Here is a 15,930-nt window from a genome sequence, read left to right on the forward strand (position 1 = left end):
TTTGTTTTCTTTAACCTATTTTCATTTCTCTTGAAGACTTGTGTAGTAAATAGTTTTTACACTCACTGTTTAGATGTTTTCTGTATAACTTTCTTTACTGTACTTTGCCTTAGCTATGCTTCACATCCCTGATTCACTTGTGGAAAGTTTAAAATAATTACATGCAAGACAAAAGCCTTTTCCTTTGCTGTATTCACTCTTTTTTACTCATTTTAAAATATTCTTTCTTCTGCATGTTACGGTATTTTACATTCTATCCATTTTCTGAATATCCTGAAATAAATGATACTGTTTATTACTTAGTGACTCATGCATACTTAGTACCTGAACTAATTTATGAGTGATGTAAGGAAATGAATCTTGTGTGTTTTCCAATATCTTTTAGTATGCTCTACGAATTTTTTAAACTTTTTAGGAAAAAAAAGACTGAAAGTGCAGAGAGAGAGCGTCTCTATGTCTCGTGTCTTGAGAAGATACATCATCATTGATACATCATCATAGCTTTATGATACATCATCAGAAGATACATCATCATAGCTTTACCTACTCATCACATATACTGAAATAAAACATTTTTTTTAATACAGTGGATGATAGAAGATAAAGATTCATTGTCTGGTCACCTTCTATAATGTAGACACACTCTCTGTCAGGAGGGTACTTGTTGGGGTAATTGGGAGAAGTGAAGATGCCTCCTTCTGCATATTTTGTCCAAGATCCACATTGCACTGGTTTCTGTCCTTCGGAAGTACTTTGCTTTTCTGTGAAATGATCACATTAAGCATCATATAATTAGCTTACAAATTATGTCGCTATGACACATAGAACTCTCTTACAGAATAATACAGCCCCTTCTGTCAGTGGTCTCACCTTTTTTTCTCTTGAGACTAAGAGTATGATCATTGCTCTGGGGGAAAATGAGACTGTTCTTTAAGCACACGAATATACAATTCTTACTCAAAACATTTTTTCAAAGGAAAGAAGACATATGGATGTCTAGGGCAAGATATTTTTATTGCTTTTAAAATACAAACCTTATAGGAACAGCTCAAGAAATGGGAGACATGAATTTACCATTCGTATATTCACCGGGCAGAGATAGACAGGGGAATTCCTGAATTCTGATTCATAGATTATTTTTATCTTGCTGTTTGCTGTAAAACTAATAAATAACACTGAGGCCAAGAATCACAGCCCAGAACTTTCCTTCTCCTACGTGAATCATCAGATAGCAGAGTCAGATGTTCTTATTTCCTTTCTTCATAGCCCTGAAACACTTGCATTCCTTGCTTCACACTGGCAGAGAGCCTGGAGGCAAAGGTTTGAGTCTGTTCAGGCTAAAGGAGATGAAGAATCACTTTCTGGGCACGACACTTTAAAAATTAGGCTAAAACAAGACAGATTCTTCAGAGGGAAAAATACCTAGGCTTGCATTAAAAGGAGAATAGTAGGTTCTAGACCTCACACAGGTGCCCAAAGAGCACTCCTGTGTTTGCTCCAAATGAGATATCTGTATTCCAAATGTCCCATCTAACTTAAGCCTCTAATGTATAAAGCCAAGTTGTTTGAGGCTCCCTCTTTACGATAAATGGATGGAGACAAGCACCTTCCAAGGATGATTTTGACCATTTGAGACCCACCTTATGCTCTGCAAGCCTTTCTTTTTCTTCCTGGCCTGCATCCAAGCTGAGTATGACATGGATCCTAATTTCTTGAAATTAATTTGGGCCTGGAGTGACCACTCAGACACACACAGTGCTCTGCAATTCTCCCTGCCTGGGGCTCACCACACTCAGCACCTAAAGCTTTTAACAATCTCTTCTTACCCACCACCAACTTCAGATTTCAAATTCAGCTTCACCAGGCGAAAAGATCTAGAAGTAGATAGCTCAGTGCCCAAACTGGACATCCTAATTTGAAAGTGGGGATGCTTTCAGCCTTTAGTTAGACTCAGGCTCAGTCTTTAGTGAGAGCTACCTGTGGGTCAAGCCACTAACTTGTCAAAAAAAGTATCACTACTTTTGTGTGAATAGGAACGTTAAAACTCAAACTAAAGGAATAGACACTGGAAGTAGGTGAACTACTACAAATTTTAAGAACTAAACTAACAACTCAAGTCTATACTTTGGGCTCCAATATGATGTCTGAAAAAAATGTTTGAAGCTTACATACCTGTTCCTTTTTTGGTTGCCCCAGACAAATGTAGGATGATTAGACTTGCTACAACTGAAAAAGAAATATGCATTAGATATCACAGAGTGATAGTGCCTGCAATCAAATGAATTGTAAACATCTATCCTAGAAGATTACAAATTAAATAGAATTACTATTAAAAAAATTTCGTTTTAATTGCATCTATAAATTGCACATTTTTAATAAACAAGTTTCTTTGTGATCTGTCCTTGTAAGTACTTGTCCTTGTAAATATATCCAGATAAAGAGGAGATATATTGGATTTAAAGCAAAATCCCCAGGCACAGATGCTTCCCTCCTACTTTTGTTTTGGTTTTTTCTCAATATTATAGAAAAAAATTTATCAATATTTATTTATATAACCTTAGCTTGGGACAGTAATAAAAAACTGGCTGCTTTTAATAGAGGGAGAAAAAGGTCTGCTAAGATTCAGTGCCCCTGGTCTCACTTATGTCTCTCACTATGCCATAAGAAAATTTGAAAATGAGTACTGGGACTATGAAAGAAGCGAGTGCTCTTCGCATCCATCAAAGCATTTGCAAATCCCCAGTGAAGTAAATTATTGTGTGTGCTTAACAGTCTCATTAATCTAGTTGACTTGACTTGTCGAGGGGATGTTGCTTTGTGCTGCAGTGAATCTGCAGCCCATTTTACAAACAGAAATCTCCTATCTCCCACCATGATAGGACAGTTATGCTGCTTGGGAACAAATGGGGCCTTTCTCAGATGGTCTTCAACCTGGAGCCAATCTCTGAGTTTGATAACATAGCATTTTAATTAGAAAAGCCTAAGGGGCAAACATTTAGGCCAGTCATAATGAGAGGTCTTTGGAAGATCAAAGTGACTAACTGGCAACCTGATGAAGGAATCATGCATTGTTGATAGCATCTTCTTGTTATCACCTGTAACTTCTTTGGGTTTTGGAGAAAGTAGGATAGCAAGGGAAAAAGAGAACAGATCCATCAGTTCCTGGAGTGCTCCAGGTTTTGACCCTGGCTAGTTTGGCATGAAGCCCAGACATAGTGCCCAGACTGCACTAAAGTTAAAGTGGCCATGAAGTTTTGTATTGATTCTGAGTATTTTAGATCAATCAGCTGCCATTTGTTTTGTTGACTGTGATGAGGAACTGATGGACCTGTGGTCTTTAACAAATGTAATTGAATGGCACACTTTCCTTTTCTTATACAAAGAGACATCAAAACTGGGCTTGTAACGAGCTACCTAAATTATTTTTTTCAGAAATTGTGCTCACTTCATTTTCAGCTTTTCCACTGCAACTTGTGTGCAGTTTTTACCCCAAAGGAAACCAGTCTCACCATACTTCCAGTATTCTGATGGCATCGAGAGCTCTGTTTCTATGCTTTTGACCCTTTCCATGGGACAGAAGGTTTGATGCATGGATGACACTAACTTGTTAAACAGGGAAAGGCTGAAGTGCTGGGAAAATCAGGCTTGGCAGCACATTCACTCTTTCTTGGTCAGACTCACAGCCCCTGCGTCTTTTTTAATCCTCCAGCTCACAGAGACAGATGTTGGCAGAGCTGGTAGTTAAAAACTCTTCTGTATCATGGGCATTCAGTGAGAACATTAGATCTTCTGCTCTGATCTGACTGCTACCCAGCAGTTCATGCCCTTACTCTCCTCAGGGATGGATTCTGGAAATAGATGCTAGTTGGGACTCTGCTCGCCAGCTGTGTCAGAATCTGAAGGCAACGCAGGATTTGCCCATTTACTAAGTTGCTCATTTACTTCATCTGTGTTTCATGCAGTGAATGCACTGCATCTATGCCTGGAATCCTCATCAGTCAAAACTTAATTTCTCTATAGTGTAAGGTGGATTGGTGTTAGAATATGGGACCAGCTGCCAGTGCTCCTTCTGCCTATGAATTCATGGAAGCTGGAATAGGAGGCACAGCAGCTAAACAAACCCCATGTGAGAAATGCTTCTTCTTAGGCAATTAATAGTAATTCATGTCTGAGTCTTACAGGTTCATTTCAAGCTCCCCTCCTTTTCCAAATGGAAACAACTGAAGTTATGAGAAGTGAAGAGTTGGTCCAAGCCACAGAGGCACTATTACAAAAATGATAGAAAGCCCACATCTTTTCAATTCCAGCTGTAACCGCTAGAAAAGACGCTTCCAAGTTGCAGAGCCATGTTATGCCAAAGCAGGGAGCTGCTTACATATCATCATGTCAGTACTCATTATTAATAAATAGTCAAAATAACCTTCATAATAAAATTAAGAGACTAATTTTTTTTCCCCTGGATATATCACCTCTACCCTTTGGGTGAAGTCAAAGACTTGTCTCATATTTCCAAAAAAATATGAGACTTTTTGATTTAGTGATAGTAACACCAGTATCACCAAAATCTGTATATTGCTACAAGGTAATTGAAATTACGGGCTTTATGGGAAAAGATAACACAATATTTTTCACTAAGCAGTCAAGACAGTCCATTTTATTCTATGACTCTTTGCTTTTTTCTTTCCCAAATCACAGGAAATGAACAATGCTTCTCACTGAGAGAAGAAAAATAAAGACACCAAAGAGACCAATCACGCAGTCTTCACTTATTCTAAACCATCACTTGGGAAGCTTTGACAGTACAACAATATTGTGATTGTCTGGATTTGGGGATTATTTTAAAGAAGTTTCCACCCAATTTCATGTGCGTTCTCTCCGTCTTCCTCCTCCCCCTTTCCCTCCTAATCACAGGTGTAATTATAATCACGCTTTCTCGTGCCACTCTGATTACGCATCTTTGCTCCTTTTTGGATCTGTGCATTTTTCCATCACTAGCTGCACATGAAGAGATTTATCTCCTGGCCAGGCAGCTTTGGGGAGGCTGTGATTTGGCACGGACACGGCTTAGCCTAGCACAGAATCATAGAATCACCAGGTTGGAAGAGACCCACCGGATCATTGAGTCCAACCGTTCCTATCAAACACTAAAGCATGTCCCTCAGCAAAGAGTTGTTGGACCAACAATACCTGTTTCTATTTTACAGGTGTGAGCGTTGGGAGAGGTTCTGGAAGGACTATGGCCAGTAGAGTGGACCCTCTGCGAAACTGGGGAGTGAGAGGGGGGTCCCATCCACGCAGATTGAGGCCCCTGGAGGGCTGGGGGTGGGATGCGGGGGTGTGTGTGTATATCTTCGACTAATAATTGCTGCGTTTTAGTGCATTCCTGCTGCTCCTGGAGGATTTCTCCCGCATCCCCCCGAGCGGGGATGCACCGCATCCCTTTTCTCTCAGACCCATCGCCCCCAGGTGAAAGCTTCCAGCCCGCAGGAACGTGTTTCCCCCCGCCCCAAGCCCACCTCCCCGCAGCCCTGGCAGGTACCGGGTCCCCTCGGTGCCTCCTCCGAGCGCCGGGGAAGGGGATGCGGCTCCTCCGCGGGGCTCCGCGCGTCCCGCAGCTCCAGCCCTGGGGAGCAGGGGGATACTCACTGTGAAAGAAGCTGCGCCCATGGGTCATGTCTGTGCCTTACACAAGGGGCTTCGGTCTCCACTAATTCCATTTAGATACGGGAGGACTTCCAGTGGCGGGGAGAGGATGGAAGTAGGAAAAGAAGAAAGAAAAAAAAAAAAGAAAGAAAGAAAAAAAGAAAGAAAAACACAAAACCCGCAGACAGCAGAGCGGAGCAGCCCTTCCTCTCGCCTTCAGCTAATCACGGCCGGCTCAATCCCATCGCAGCCGGGCTCCCAGCGCAGCATCGCGGTGGCCCCAGCATCCGAGCATCCAGGTGCCGAGCCCCCTCGTCACCAGTTTCGTACAGAACCAACAGGAGATCGAAGCATTTCCCGCAGGACTCCGAGCCCAGCGACTTCCAGCCCTTCGGCTTCTTTTGATGCATTGAAGAAGGGATTAATGGGTCCGTCATCAGCTCCCGGTGCCTGCTCCTCTGGAGGGGTGGGGGCGGGCGGGAGGGAGCCCGGAGAGGAGGGGTGAGGGGAAGAAAGATTTACCAAATAGGGGATTTAGTCATATTTGTCTGCAATGTGATCCTTATTAGAGAAGAAATCCCTTAAAATCGAACAAATCCATTTTTTTTTTCTTTTTTTTTGCAGAACCCTCTCCCTGCGCGCAGCGTAGGATCAAGTGGTACCAGCGGCCAGAGGATGAAAATACATCGCACCGTCTGAAATCCTCTCGGGGACGGATGGAGCGGGATTGAGACGGATGAGGAGAGAGAGAGAGGTCTCCCTCACTTCTCCAGTCCAGGGCGAGAAGCAGAAGAAAACCCTGGAGCCTCTTCCATTCATCCAGTTCAGGGGAAGGGGAGAGGGAAGCAGGGAGGGTGGCGGTGGTGGGGAAAGGATGATTTCAAAACTGGGGAAGGAAGACTAAGAGGGATCGTTTCCCCTCCCCTCATCACTTCACGGATCAGGAGAAACGCTCTTGAGCTCCTCTCCTCCTCGAACCGCACCTGCCAGAGGGAAATGGAAAAGCTTTTCCCCCCTTCAGAGGCGAGTTCTCCCTTCACACACCCACCCGCACCCGCACGCACAGACACAAAAAGAAGCAATAAAAGTTTAGCTGCTAATCCTGCGGCCGCAGATAGAGTGAATGATTGCCTCTTCCAATCAGCCCGGAGACGGCAGCAAAATCTCTCCCTTTCTCTCCCCAGGCTTGTCTTCCACCCTAGCTACATCCTACCCCAAACGCTCATCCCTCTGGCGAGGCGGTGGGGAGCTGGTACCCAGGGTACCAGGGTGGGAGGGAGGACAGTAGGGAAAATATATTAATAATCAGACTATTTGAGAGGACCTGAAACGATCCCAGCGATGGAGAGAAAAGGCAGCGTCCCCCAGGGCGGCGGGGATAAGGCAGGGGGCGAAGAAGCACTGGGAGGGACGACGAGGGAGGAAGATTTGTGCCCCGAGAGTGCGAGGGGGAGCAGGCTTAGGATCCCCCGGTCCCCCCGCACCCTCGCTGAAGGGGCAGAAGGGGCGTGGGGAAGCCGCTCCCGCTGGGATGGGGGCAGAACGGGGTGGCTCTGGGTGCCGGGACACCCCCAAGCCCTCCGCAGCCGGCACCGCGGAGCGAGGGACCCCCCCCGCCGCTCCTTCCCCGCACCTGATGCGCTCGCCGCTCGCACAGAGAAATGGGGGAGTGGGAGCGCGGAGCCGGGCAGGGGGGTGGGGGCGAGGAGAGGAGGAGGCTGAACATCCATTAGGAATAAAATACAGTCAGGTGAAGAAAGGCAGAGGGGCAGAGGCTGCTGGCAGGCGCCCCTGCGGAGGTGCGCACCCGCGGAGACGGGATGCTCCAGCCGGGGGGTATCCGCTGTCTCTAGAGCAGCTTTTAATGAAGCGGGGATGCTTTTCTCCTTTTGGACAGCACTGGAGAGCAAAACTGCTGTGCCAGAAGGTGAATGATGAGTTTTTAGTTTGTTATTTTTTTTCTTTTCTTTTTTTTTCTTTTTTTTTTACCCCCAGTAAATCTGTGTGTTGTACCAAAGACCTCAGCCTGTGGATTGTCTGCTTGATACTCTGAAGTCAAGAACATATCTGCTTACGTACATAACATATGCTTACAAATGCAGATGGCAACCTCCCAGGGAGGTGGTTGAGTCACCTTCCCTGGAGGGGTTTAAGGCACGGGTGGACGAGGGGCATGGGACATGGTTTAGTGTTTGATAGGAATGGTTGGACTTGATGATCCGGTGGGTCTCTTCCAACCTGGTTATTCTATGATTCTATGATAACTGCGAGTCCGAGGCGATCTTGGCTAGCAGAATTTGTCTGTTCCACCAGCAGCCACCACCTCACAAGCCTGACTTTGAGCATTTAAAAATCCTGCTGGGTGAGAAGGGCACAGGATTCAGCTACAGGGCTCTGCAATGAGCTCCCTGTAACGAGGAATACAGAAGATACAAACTCCACGAAAGGATTCACTTGAGTTTTGTGTAATCCGCCAGGGGAGGTTTAGGCTGAACATTAGGAAAGAATATTTCACAGAAAAGCTCATTGGGCACTGGCAGAGGCTGCCCAGGGAGGTGGTTGAGTCACCTTCCCTGGAGGGGTTTAAGGCACGGGTGGACGAGGTGCTGAGGGACATGGTTTAGTGTTTGATAGGAATGGTTGGACTCGATGAGCCGGCAGGTCTCTTCCAACCTGGTGATTCTATGATTCTATGATCTGTCTTGCCATTAGCAACGTCAAGCCTGCAGCTGTTAATCTTAATAAACTGTCCTATTCTGCTTCCTAACCCGCTCAGCACTTTCTCTGACCTTCCCTGTTCTCTACCACCTCAAGTTAAAGAAGTTTATTTGTGCAGTAATTGAAAGTCACCTGATTTATCCATAGGATCAACTTCTATACCACAGGTGTGTAGTCTGCCTTAGTCAAGCAACAGTAGGGTAACTGAAAAAAGATAGTGTGGAAAACAGTTATAGGAGTGTTTATAGACAGTCAGATGTTTCTTCTGCAGGATGATGCAGGCATCCATATGGCTAAGATTCAAGTTATAGTTACTTAAAAAAAAAGGTTAGAGAACAAGTAGGCACAAAACAGCTGATTTTGCTGTTCTTGGAAAATGTGCTGTGTCACGTCATATAAAAGTGAGCTTCAGAATTTTTCCTTTTCTGACATAGGATATTTTAATTTTTAAAGATCTTAGATCTCTTTTGATGGGCACCCTTTATTTTAAGGACACCATTGCAATTACATCGACAGAGAGCATGTGGTACGTACTAGGTGTGTTCAAAATATGCCAAAATGTACTCATTCACCATCATTATGGAATTAAATATCCACAAGAGAGCTGAAGAATAGTCACAGCAACCATTGCATGTTCTGCTAATAAAACCTTAAGGGGATATCTCAGAATTTACATATCTGGATGCTAAGAGCCTGTTCGACTCTGTTTATAAGCAATCACAGAGGGTTTGTGAGCTAGAGACTTGTCAAAATCACTTTCTAACTCAAAAAATCTACTTCTTGTAGAGAATTTGAAATTTTGAACTTCATGCAACTACTGAAGCCTTCACCGCCCTCCTTCTATGTGTTAAGTCTCATTTTGTTGCAAAACCAAATGTGTTTATGTGAGTTTATGTGAGTTTTGGTATATTCTATTTCTGAAAAGGTTCAACAGCCAGAATGCACCTTTCACTAGCCTTGTTTTGTGTGGATGAATATTTATGTACTTAATGTGTATTTTTTGCACCCTTAATCAGCCAATAACCATACCCTCACCTTTCTCCTAAGCAGTAAACTAAAAAAGGGAGAAAGGGATTCATATAGAATAGTGACCATAAACAATTGCCTCTAACAACATCTTAGTATTATTTGGAATACTTTGGATTTTACTTGGTATGAGTCCCATTGAGTTTTAAATGCGTTTCAGGGTTTTTTTTAAGTTTTAATTTTTGCATTTTATTTACAGAAAGAACATTCCATAATTACAATTAATGACAGCTAGACAGATTAGAAAAGTGCTTTTATTAGTCCTTATTTAGTGTTAGCTGAAATCTTATTTTTAAAAATAAGCAAGACAAGAAAACACAATTATGTTCTTTGATTCAGTCCATACAGTATTATTCTTAGTAGTTTTAAACCATCCATTACAGAATCACAGAATCACAGAATAACCAGGTTGGAAGAGACCCACCGGATCACCGAGTCCAACCGTTCCTACCAAACACTAAACCATATCCCTCAGCACCTCGTCCACCCGTGCCTTAAACACCTCCAGGGAAGGTGACTCAACCACCTCCCTGGGCAGCCTGTTCCAGTGCCCAATGACCCTTTCTGTAAAGAATTTTTTCCTAACGTCTAGCCTAAACCTCCCCTGTCGGAGCTTGAGGCCATTCCCTCTTGTCCTGTCCCCTGTCACTTGGGAGAAGAGGCCAGCACCCTCCTCTCTACAACGTCCTTTCAGGTAGTTGTAGAGAGCAATGAGGTCTCCCCTCAGCCTCCTCTTCTCCAGGCTAAACACCCCCAGCTCTCTCAGCCGCTCCTCATAAGGCCTGTTCTCCAGCCCTTTCACCAGCTTTGTTGCTCTTCTCTGGACTCTCTCCAGAGCCTCAACATCCTTCTTGTGGTGAGGGGCCCAGAACTGAACACAGGATTCGAGGAGCGGTCTCACCAGTGCCGAGTACAGAGGGAGGATAACCTCCCTGGACCTGCTGGTCACGCCGTTTCTGATACAAGCCAAGATGCCATTGGCCTTCTTGGCCACCTGGGCACACTGCTGGCTCATGTTCAGTCGCTGTCAACCAACACCCCCAGGTCCCTCTCCTCCAGGCAGCTTTCTAGACAGACTTCTCCCAGTCTGTAGCACTGCATAGGGTTGTTGTGCCCCAAGTGCAGGACCCGGCATTTGGCCTTGTTAAACCTCATGCCATTGGACTCTGCCCAGCGGTCCAGCCTGTTCAGATCCCTTTGCAGAGCCTCCCGACCCTCCAGCAGATCGACACTTCCACCCAGCTTAGTGTCATCCGCAAACTTGCTAAGGGTGCATTCGATGCCTTCATCCAGGTCATTGATGAAGACATTGAACAGGGCTGGACCCAGCACTGAGCCCTGGGGAACCCCACTTGTCACTGGCCTCCAGCTGGATTTCACACCATTTACCACCACTCTCTGGGCCCGGCCATCCAACCAGTTTTCCACCCAGGAGAGTGTGCGCCTGTCCAGCCCAGAGGCTGACAGTTTCTCAAGCAGAACGCTGTGAGAAACTGTGTCAAAGGCTTTGCTGAAGTCCAGGAAGACCACATCCACAGCCTTTCCCTCATCCAGTAGCCGGGTCACTTTGTCATAGAAGGCGATCAGGTTAGTCTGGCAAGACCTGCCTTTTGTGAACCCATGTTGACTGGGCCTGATCACCCGGTTCTCTTGCATGTGCTTCATGATAGCACTCAAGATCACCTGTTCCATGACTTTCCCTGGCACTGAGGTCAGACTGACAGGCCTGTAGTTTCCTGGGTCCTCCCTGCGGCCCTTTTTGTAGATGGGCACAACATCAGCCAGCCTCCAGTCCAGTGGGACTTCCCCAGTCTTCCAGGACTGTTGGAAGATGATGGAAAGGGGTTTGGCCAGCACATCCGCCAGCTCCTTCAGTACCCTAGGGTGAATCCCGTCCGGCCCCATAGACTTGTGACTGTCCAGTCGGGCTAGCAAGGCTCTGACCACCTCCTCTTGGATCATGGGAGCCTCATTTTGCTCCTCTAGCTCCTGGGTTTGTACACAGGCGGAACGACCCTCCTTACGACTAAAGACTGAGGCAAAGAAGGCATTAAGTACCTCAGCCTTTTCCTCATCCCCTGTTACTGTTGTCCCTTCTGTGTCCAATAGGGACTGTATGGTCTCCCTAGTCCGCCTTTTATTATTTATATATTTGTAGAAAGATTTTTTGTTATCTTTCACTGACTTGGCCAATCCAATTTCTAGCTGAGCCTTAGCCCTTCTGATTTTTTCCCTACACAATCTCACTTCCCTCCTGTAGTCCACCCAAGAGGCCTGTCCCTTCTTCCAGAGGCCATAAACATTTCTTTTCTTCTTGATATCCCTCAAGATCTCTCTATTCAACCAAGCTGGCTTTCTCCCCTGCCGGCTTTTTTTCCGGACCACGGGGATGGCTTTCTCCTGAGCTGCTAGGACCACCCCTTTGAAGAGCTCCCAGCCCTCCTGGGCTCCCTTGCCCTTGAGTACTGTCTCCCATGAGACTTCACCAACCAGCCTGCTGAAGAGATCAAAGTCTGCCCTCTGGAAATTTAATGTTACCGTCTTGCTAACCACCCTCTTCACTTCACCTAGAACAGAAAATTTTATAATCTCATGGTCGCTTAGTCCTAGGCGTCCACCTACCGCCACATCCCCTACAAGGCCTTCTCTGTTCACCAACAGGAGGTCCAGGAGGGCACCTTCCCTGGTTGGTTCATTCACCAACTGTGCAAGGAAGTTATCTCCCACGCACTCCAGGAACCTCCTAGACTGCTTCCTTTCTGCTGTGTTGTACACCCAGCAGATATCAGGCAGATTGAAGTCTCCCACCAGAACGAGAGGCATCGATCTAGAGATTAACCCCAGCTGTTTATAGAAGAGCTCATCAGCTGCTTCTCCTTGGTTGGGTGGTCTGTAACAGACTCCCATCACAAAATCTACCTTCTGGTGGGCTCCTCTGATTTTGACCCACAGGCACTCAACCTCCTCATCTCCACAATCCATCTCAGTGATGTCCAAGTCCTCCCTTACAAAGAGGGCTACCCCACCTCCTCTCCTACCCTTCCTGTCCCGCCTGAAAAGCTTATACCCCACCATAGTCGTACTCCAGTTATATGAGTCGTCCCACCACGTTTCCGTGATGGCAACAACATCATAGGCCCCTTGCCCTACGACAGCTTCCAGCTCTTCCTTCTTATTTCCCATGCTGCGTGCATTGGTGTAAATGCACTTCAGCTGAGCTGCCGAGCCTTCAGCCCTCCTAGAGGGAACAGGGTTCGTTCCCAACTGCCTGGTAACTGGATCAGTTGACACCAGAGTGCCTGCATCTCCCTTAACACCCCGAGGTGTGTTCTCCCCCACTTTTTGTGCGGTGAGGTACTGGTGGTCCTCGCCCGCGCACCCTCTCCCAATCACCAATTCCCCACATCCAGGCTCATTCCTGTCTAGCCTGGGCTCAACCCCCTCCCCCTTCACATCTAGTTTAAAGCTCGATTTATGAGCTTGGCTAGGTTTCTGGCAAGGGCTTTAGCCCCCCTAGGAGACCCATGTGTCCCGCCCTTAGCGAGAAAGCCTGGGGGTGCATGAGCCCCCCCATGATCAAAAAAACCAAAGCCCCTCTCCTCGCACCAGGCTCGGAGCCAGGTATTAATCGAATTCTTCCTCCTGGCTTCCCAGGAGGAAGAATTCGATTAATACCTGGCTAATCTCTTCATATAGCAAATTCTGTCAGCCTCTCTCACTTCTACAGCTGAGTTTTTCTATTGATTTTTTATGGGAATTTGTTTGAACCTAGAATATTTTATTCAGCAAGATATAAAGAATTCCTTCCTGTGGCCTAACATCTTTAGGCTAATCTAAGACACTGATCAGCCTGAGGATGGCAGAAAGATCCATCATTTGGAGATCAGTTTAAGCACTATGGAACATTTTCAAATTGAGAATACAGGATGAAAAAAACAAGCAAGAAAATATTTTGAACAGTTTCATCAAAGAGTAGTGTACAGTCTTCTATAGAGAGCTAAATGAAGGACTAGACACTTTAATGGACAGAAGAAAAGCTTTTGCTTCTCAACTGTGTTATGATGGTTTCCAGCCACAAGAAAAGATGAAAAAAAAAATAATTCTACCTTGCTTTCTGCTCTCTGTGGTTCATCTCTTTGTTTATATGCAAAGGCAGAAATAAGTCCTGGGAATTTGGCTGTTAGTGACCTTGCTTGAGCAGAAGTGTTGGACACATGACCTCCAAAGGTCCCTTCCTGGGGAACAGTGGGGCACTGGGCCATAAAGCAGCATAAAGGAGGGGAACAGAATCAGTTTTATGATTAGTGATAAAAAGAAACTCCTTGATAATCAGGATTGGATCAGCTTGCTTTTATTTGTCACATGGTAGAATTAGACAAGGTATCTGAATTATTTTCTCCTTGAATCAGAGGAGATCACTTAGTTTCAGTTAAAATGGAAAATTTTCCGGTTAAAAACTTCCAAACATGGAGGCATCCTAGTCTTTCTTGTGAAAACAGAATCTGTCCAGCATTTATTGCTTTTACTGGCTGTTTCATAGTCTTGTCCTACCCCTGCTCTGCCATTGACCACTGTTCTAACTACGTCCCTTAATAACTAAGTGAATTAATTTTGCTTTGTGTAGATAAAAGACTCAAAGTACTCAAAGTAGCCACATTTCTACTGAAAGACTTCTTGAACTGCAAGAAACAGCAGTTATGAAATGGAGGAGACATTGGCTTCCTGCTTTATGGAGAGCAAACTACCCATCTGAGGGTGGAAAAGAAGAAATGAGAGAGAGTGATATTTCACTTCTCTACACTTTCGTTAAAATTAGTGTGAATTCTTTGCTGACTTATGTAATCACAGATCCACTTTTTGTCACGATCTCTTTGTGAATGTTTTTTGTTGCTCAAATGTAGCAAATCCAAAATACAGACTCGGAATAATACTGCTATACACGGTGTGACATTTGGAAATGTTAGAGTGAATCACCAAGTCAGTCAGCACATCTACATTTGTGCTTTAGTTCAGATGAGGAGTGTGGTTTTGAAGTGAATCAAATGAATGTGAGCCCCCACTTGCTGCATTTTGGATTGCAAATGGGAGCAGTTTTTGAGTGTGTGAGCTGTGCTACTTATGGATGAAACTAGGCTGAGAGATGTGTTCCAGGAGCAGAGGCTGCTTTCTAGCTTCTAAAGGGCATGCAATCCACAGGAACAGAGTAAAGCTAATGCTAAATAAATACCCCTTAAAAAGATACAGAGAAGACCTGGAGATCTCGCTAACAACCATTTCACCTTTCAGGTCAGCTCCTTTTGCACTGAGTTACTTATTAATGTGGACTCATCCAATATTTTTTTTCAACTGGTATAGAAGCTGAAACAAGAAAAACTGAAATATGCTCTGCTCTTTTTGTGATGAAACACCTGTTGAGAGGCATAATATATACAGTCCTGTTTGATGTCAGGATAATGGCAACGTTCGGTCCCTTAAAATAAAATCTATTCTGTCATTATCCTTTTTCTGGTCATCCTCAGACCTCTCTCCTGTAAGTCCAGGAGGACTCTGGGTCTTCACCCTTTCAACAAAGGCTTTTGTAAACACAACAGGGTTTGAAAACCTCTTCTCACAAACTTTTCTTATAAATAGAATTGTTTCCCCTCTGTAGCCAGTCTAGGTGAAAATCCTTGTTGTGATTTGAGCTAAGTTAGAGTAAGTTTTCTGTCTCTAACTCAGTTGCTCTAAGTAACTTCACTCTCTGAAAGCAAACTGCATGTTTTTGAGATGTGATTCCTCAACAGAAGTGATAACACAGGGTATTGGTATGAAAAAAGGACCAATGTTTATACTTATACCTATAGTAACCAAAGCCATCCTTGAGCAGGCACAAAACATCCAGTGAGGTCCTTGTCTGTCTGATTGCTTCTGATCCCATATCTGTGCATTCCTGAATCCAGTTCCTAAGCTCATCTCCCTCCTAGCTGTGGACTCTTTCCCTCGTGTCTGCTCTACTGCCTTTGTGGTGACGTACAGTCATCGAGGGGTGTGGTGGGGGTGTGATCTCAAATATTTGTATATGACATTACTTCCTAATTATTTTCATCATCATCATTACTATTATTGTTACTACAGTTTTAGTTTCCAATCTAAGAGTCTTTTTCCACTTATTTTCCTTTCCCAGGGAGTTGAGGGGAAGGGATTTGGGAGTTCAGCTGCACGGTTTTAGCTGCCAAAATTAGCTGGGTTGGGGCTAAATTGTGACAATACTTAAATGTGAGAAGAAAGCAGTTTAAATGAGGAAGGAAGAAAATCTGAAACTTTTTATCTGCAGTTACTCATAATTAGCCTAGGATTTACTAAGTGCAGTTTGGTTTTACACGATACCCCACAAGATAATAGGCTTTTCTTGTATAGGATACTTGCCCCCTCTTTCCCATTTCATCAATCTCACTCCAAAATAAAGTGAATTAAAAAGTATTTGTTGTGCGATACAGGAATTGCCAAGGTTGCCTACTGTATTAATTTTTCTTTGCTTTACTGAGAGTACTGTTCTCTGATATC

General features: G+C 44.7%; 1 protein-coding gene across 15 annotated transcripts in view; it reads right to left on the reverse strand.

Moving 5' to 3' along the window:
* Positions 1-5,837, reverse strand: part of NETO1 (neuropilin and tolloid like 1) — a 72,885-nt gene extending 67,048 nt beyond the window's left edge. For 11 of the 15 annotated variants that reach the window (XR_011337143.1, XR_011337138.1, XR_011337137.1 and 8 more), the window contains exons 1-3: positions 5,647-5,830; positions 2,173-2,226; positions 624-761 (exon numbers count right to left, since the gene is read on the reverse strand). Coding sequence is in view for 5 of the 15 variants with exons in the window: in XM_069853273.1 (XP_069709374.1) it covers positions 624-761; positions 2,173-2,226; positions 5,647-5,674 (220 nt within the window). In the remaining 10 variants the exon portion in view is untranslated. Of the gene's footprint in view, positions 1-623; positions 762-2,172; positions 2,227-5,646 lie in introns of all 15 variants that reach the window. The other 4 variants (XR_011337134.1, XR_011337135.1, XM_069853269.1 and 1 more) reach the window with 2 other exon arrangements.
* Between the last annotated feature and the right edge of the window lie 10,093 nt (positions 5,838-15,930).

This window comes from Phaenicophaeus curvirostris, chromosome 3, assembly GCF_032191515.1.
Source record: "Phaenicophaeus curvirostris isolate KB17595 chromosome 3, BPBGC_Pcur_1.0, whole genome shotgun sequence".
NCBI classification, from domain to species: Eukaryota; Metazoa; Chordata; class Aves; order Cuculiformes; family Cuculidae; genus Phaenicophaeus; species Phaenicophaeus curvirostris.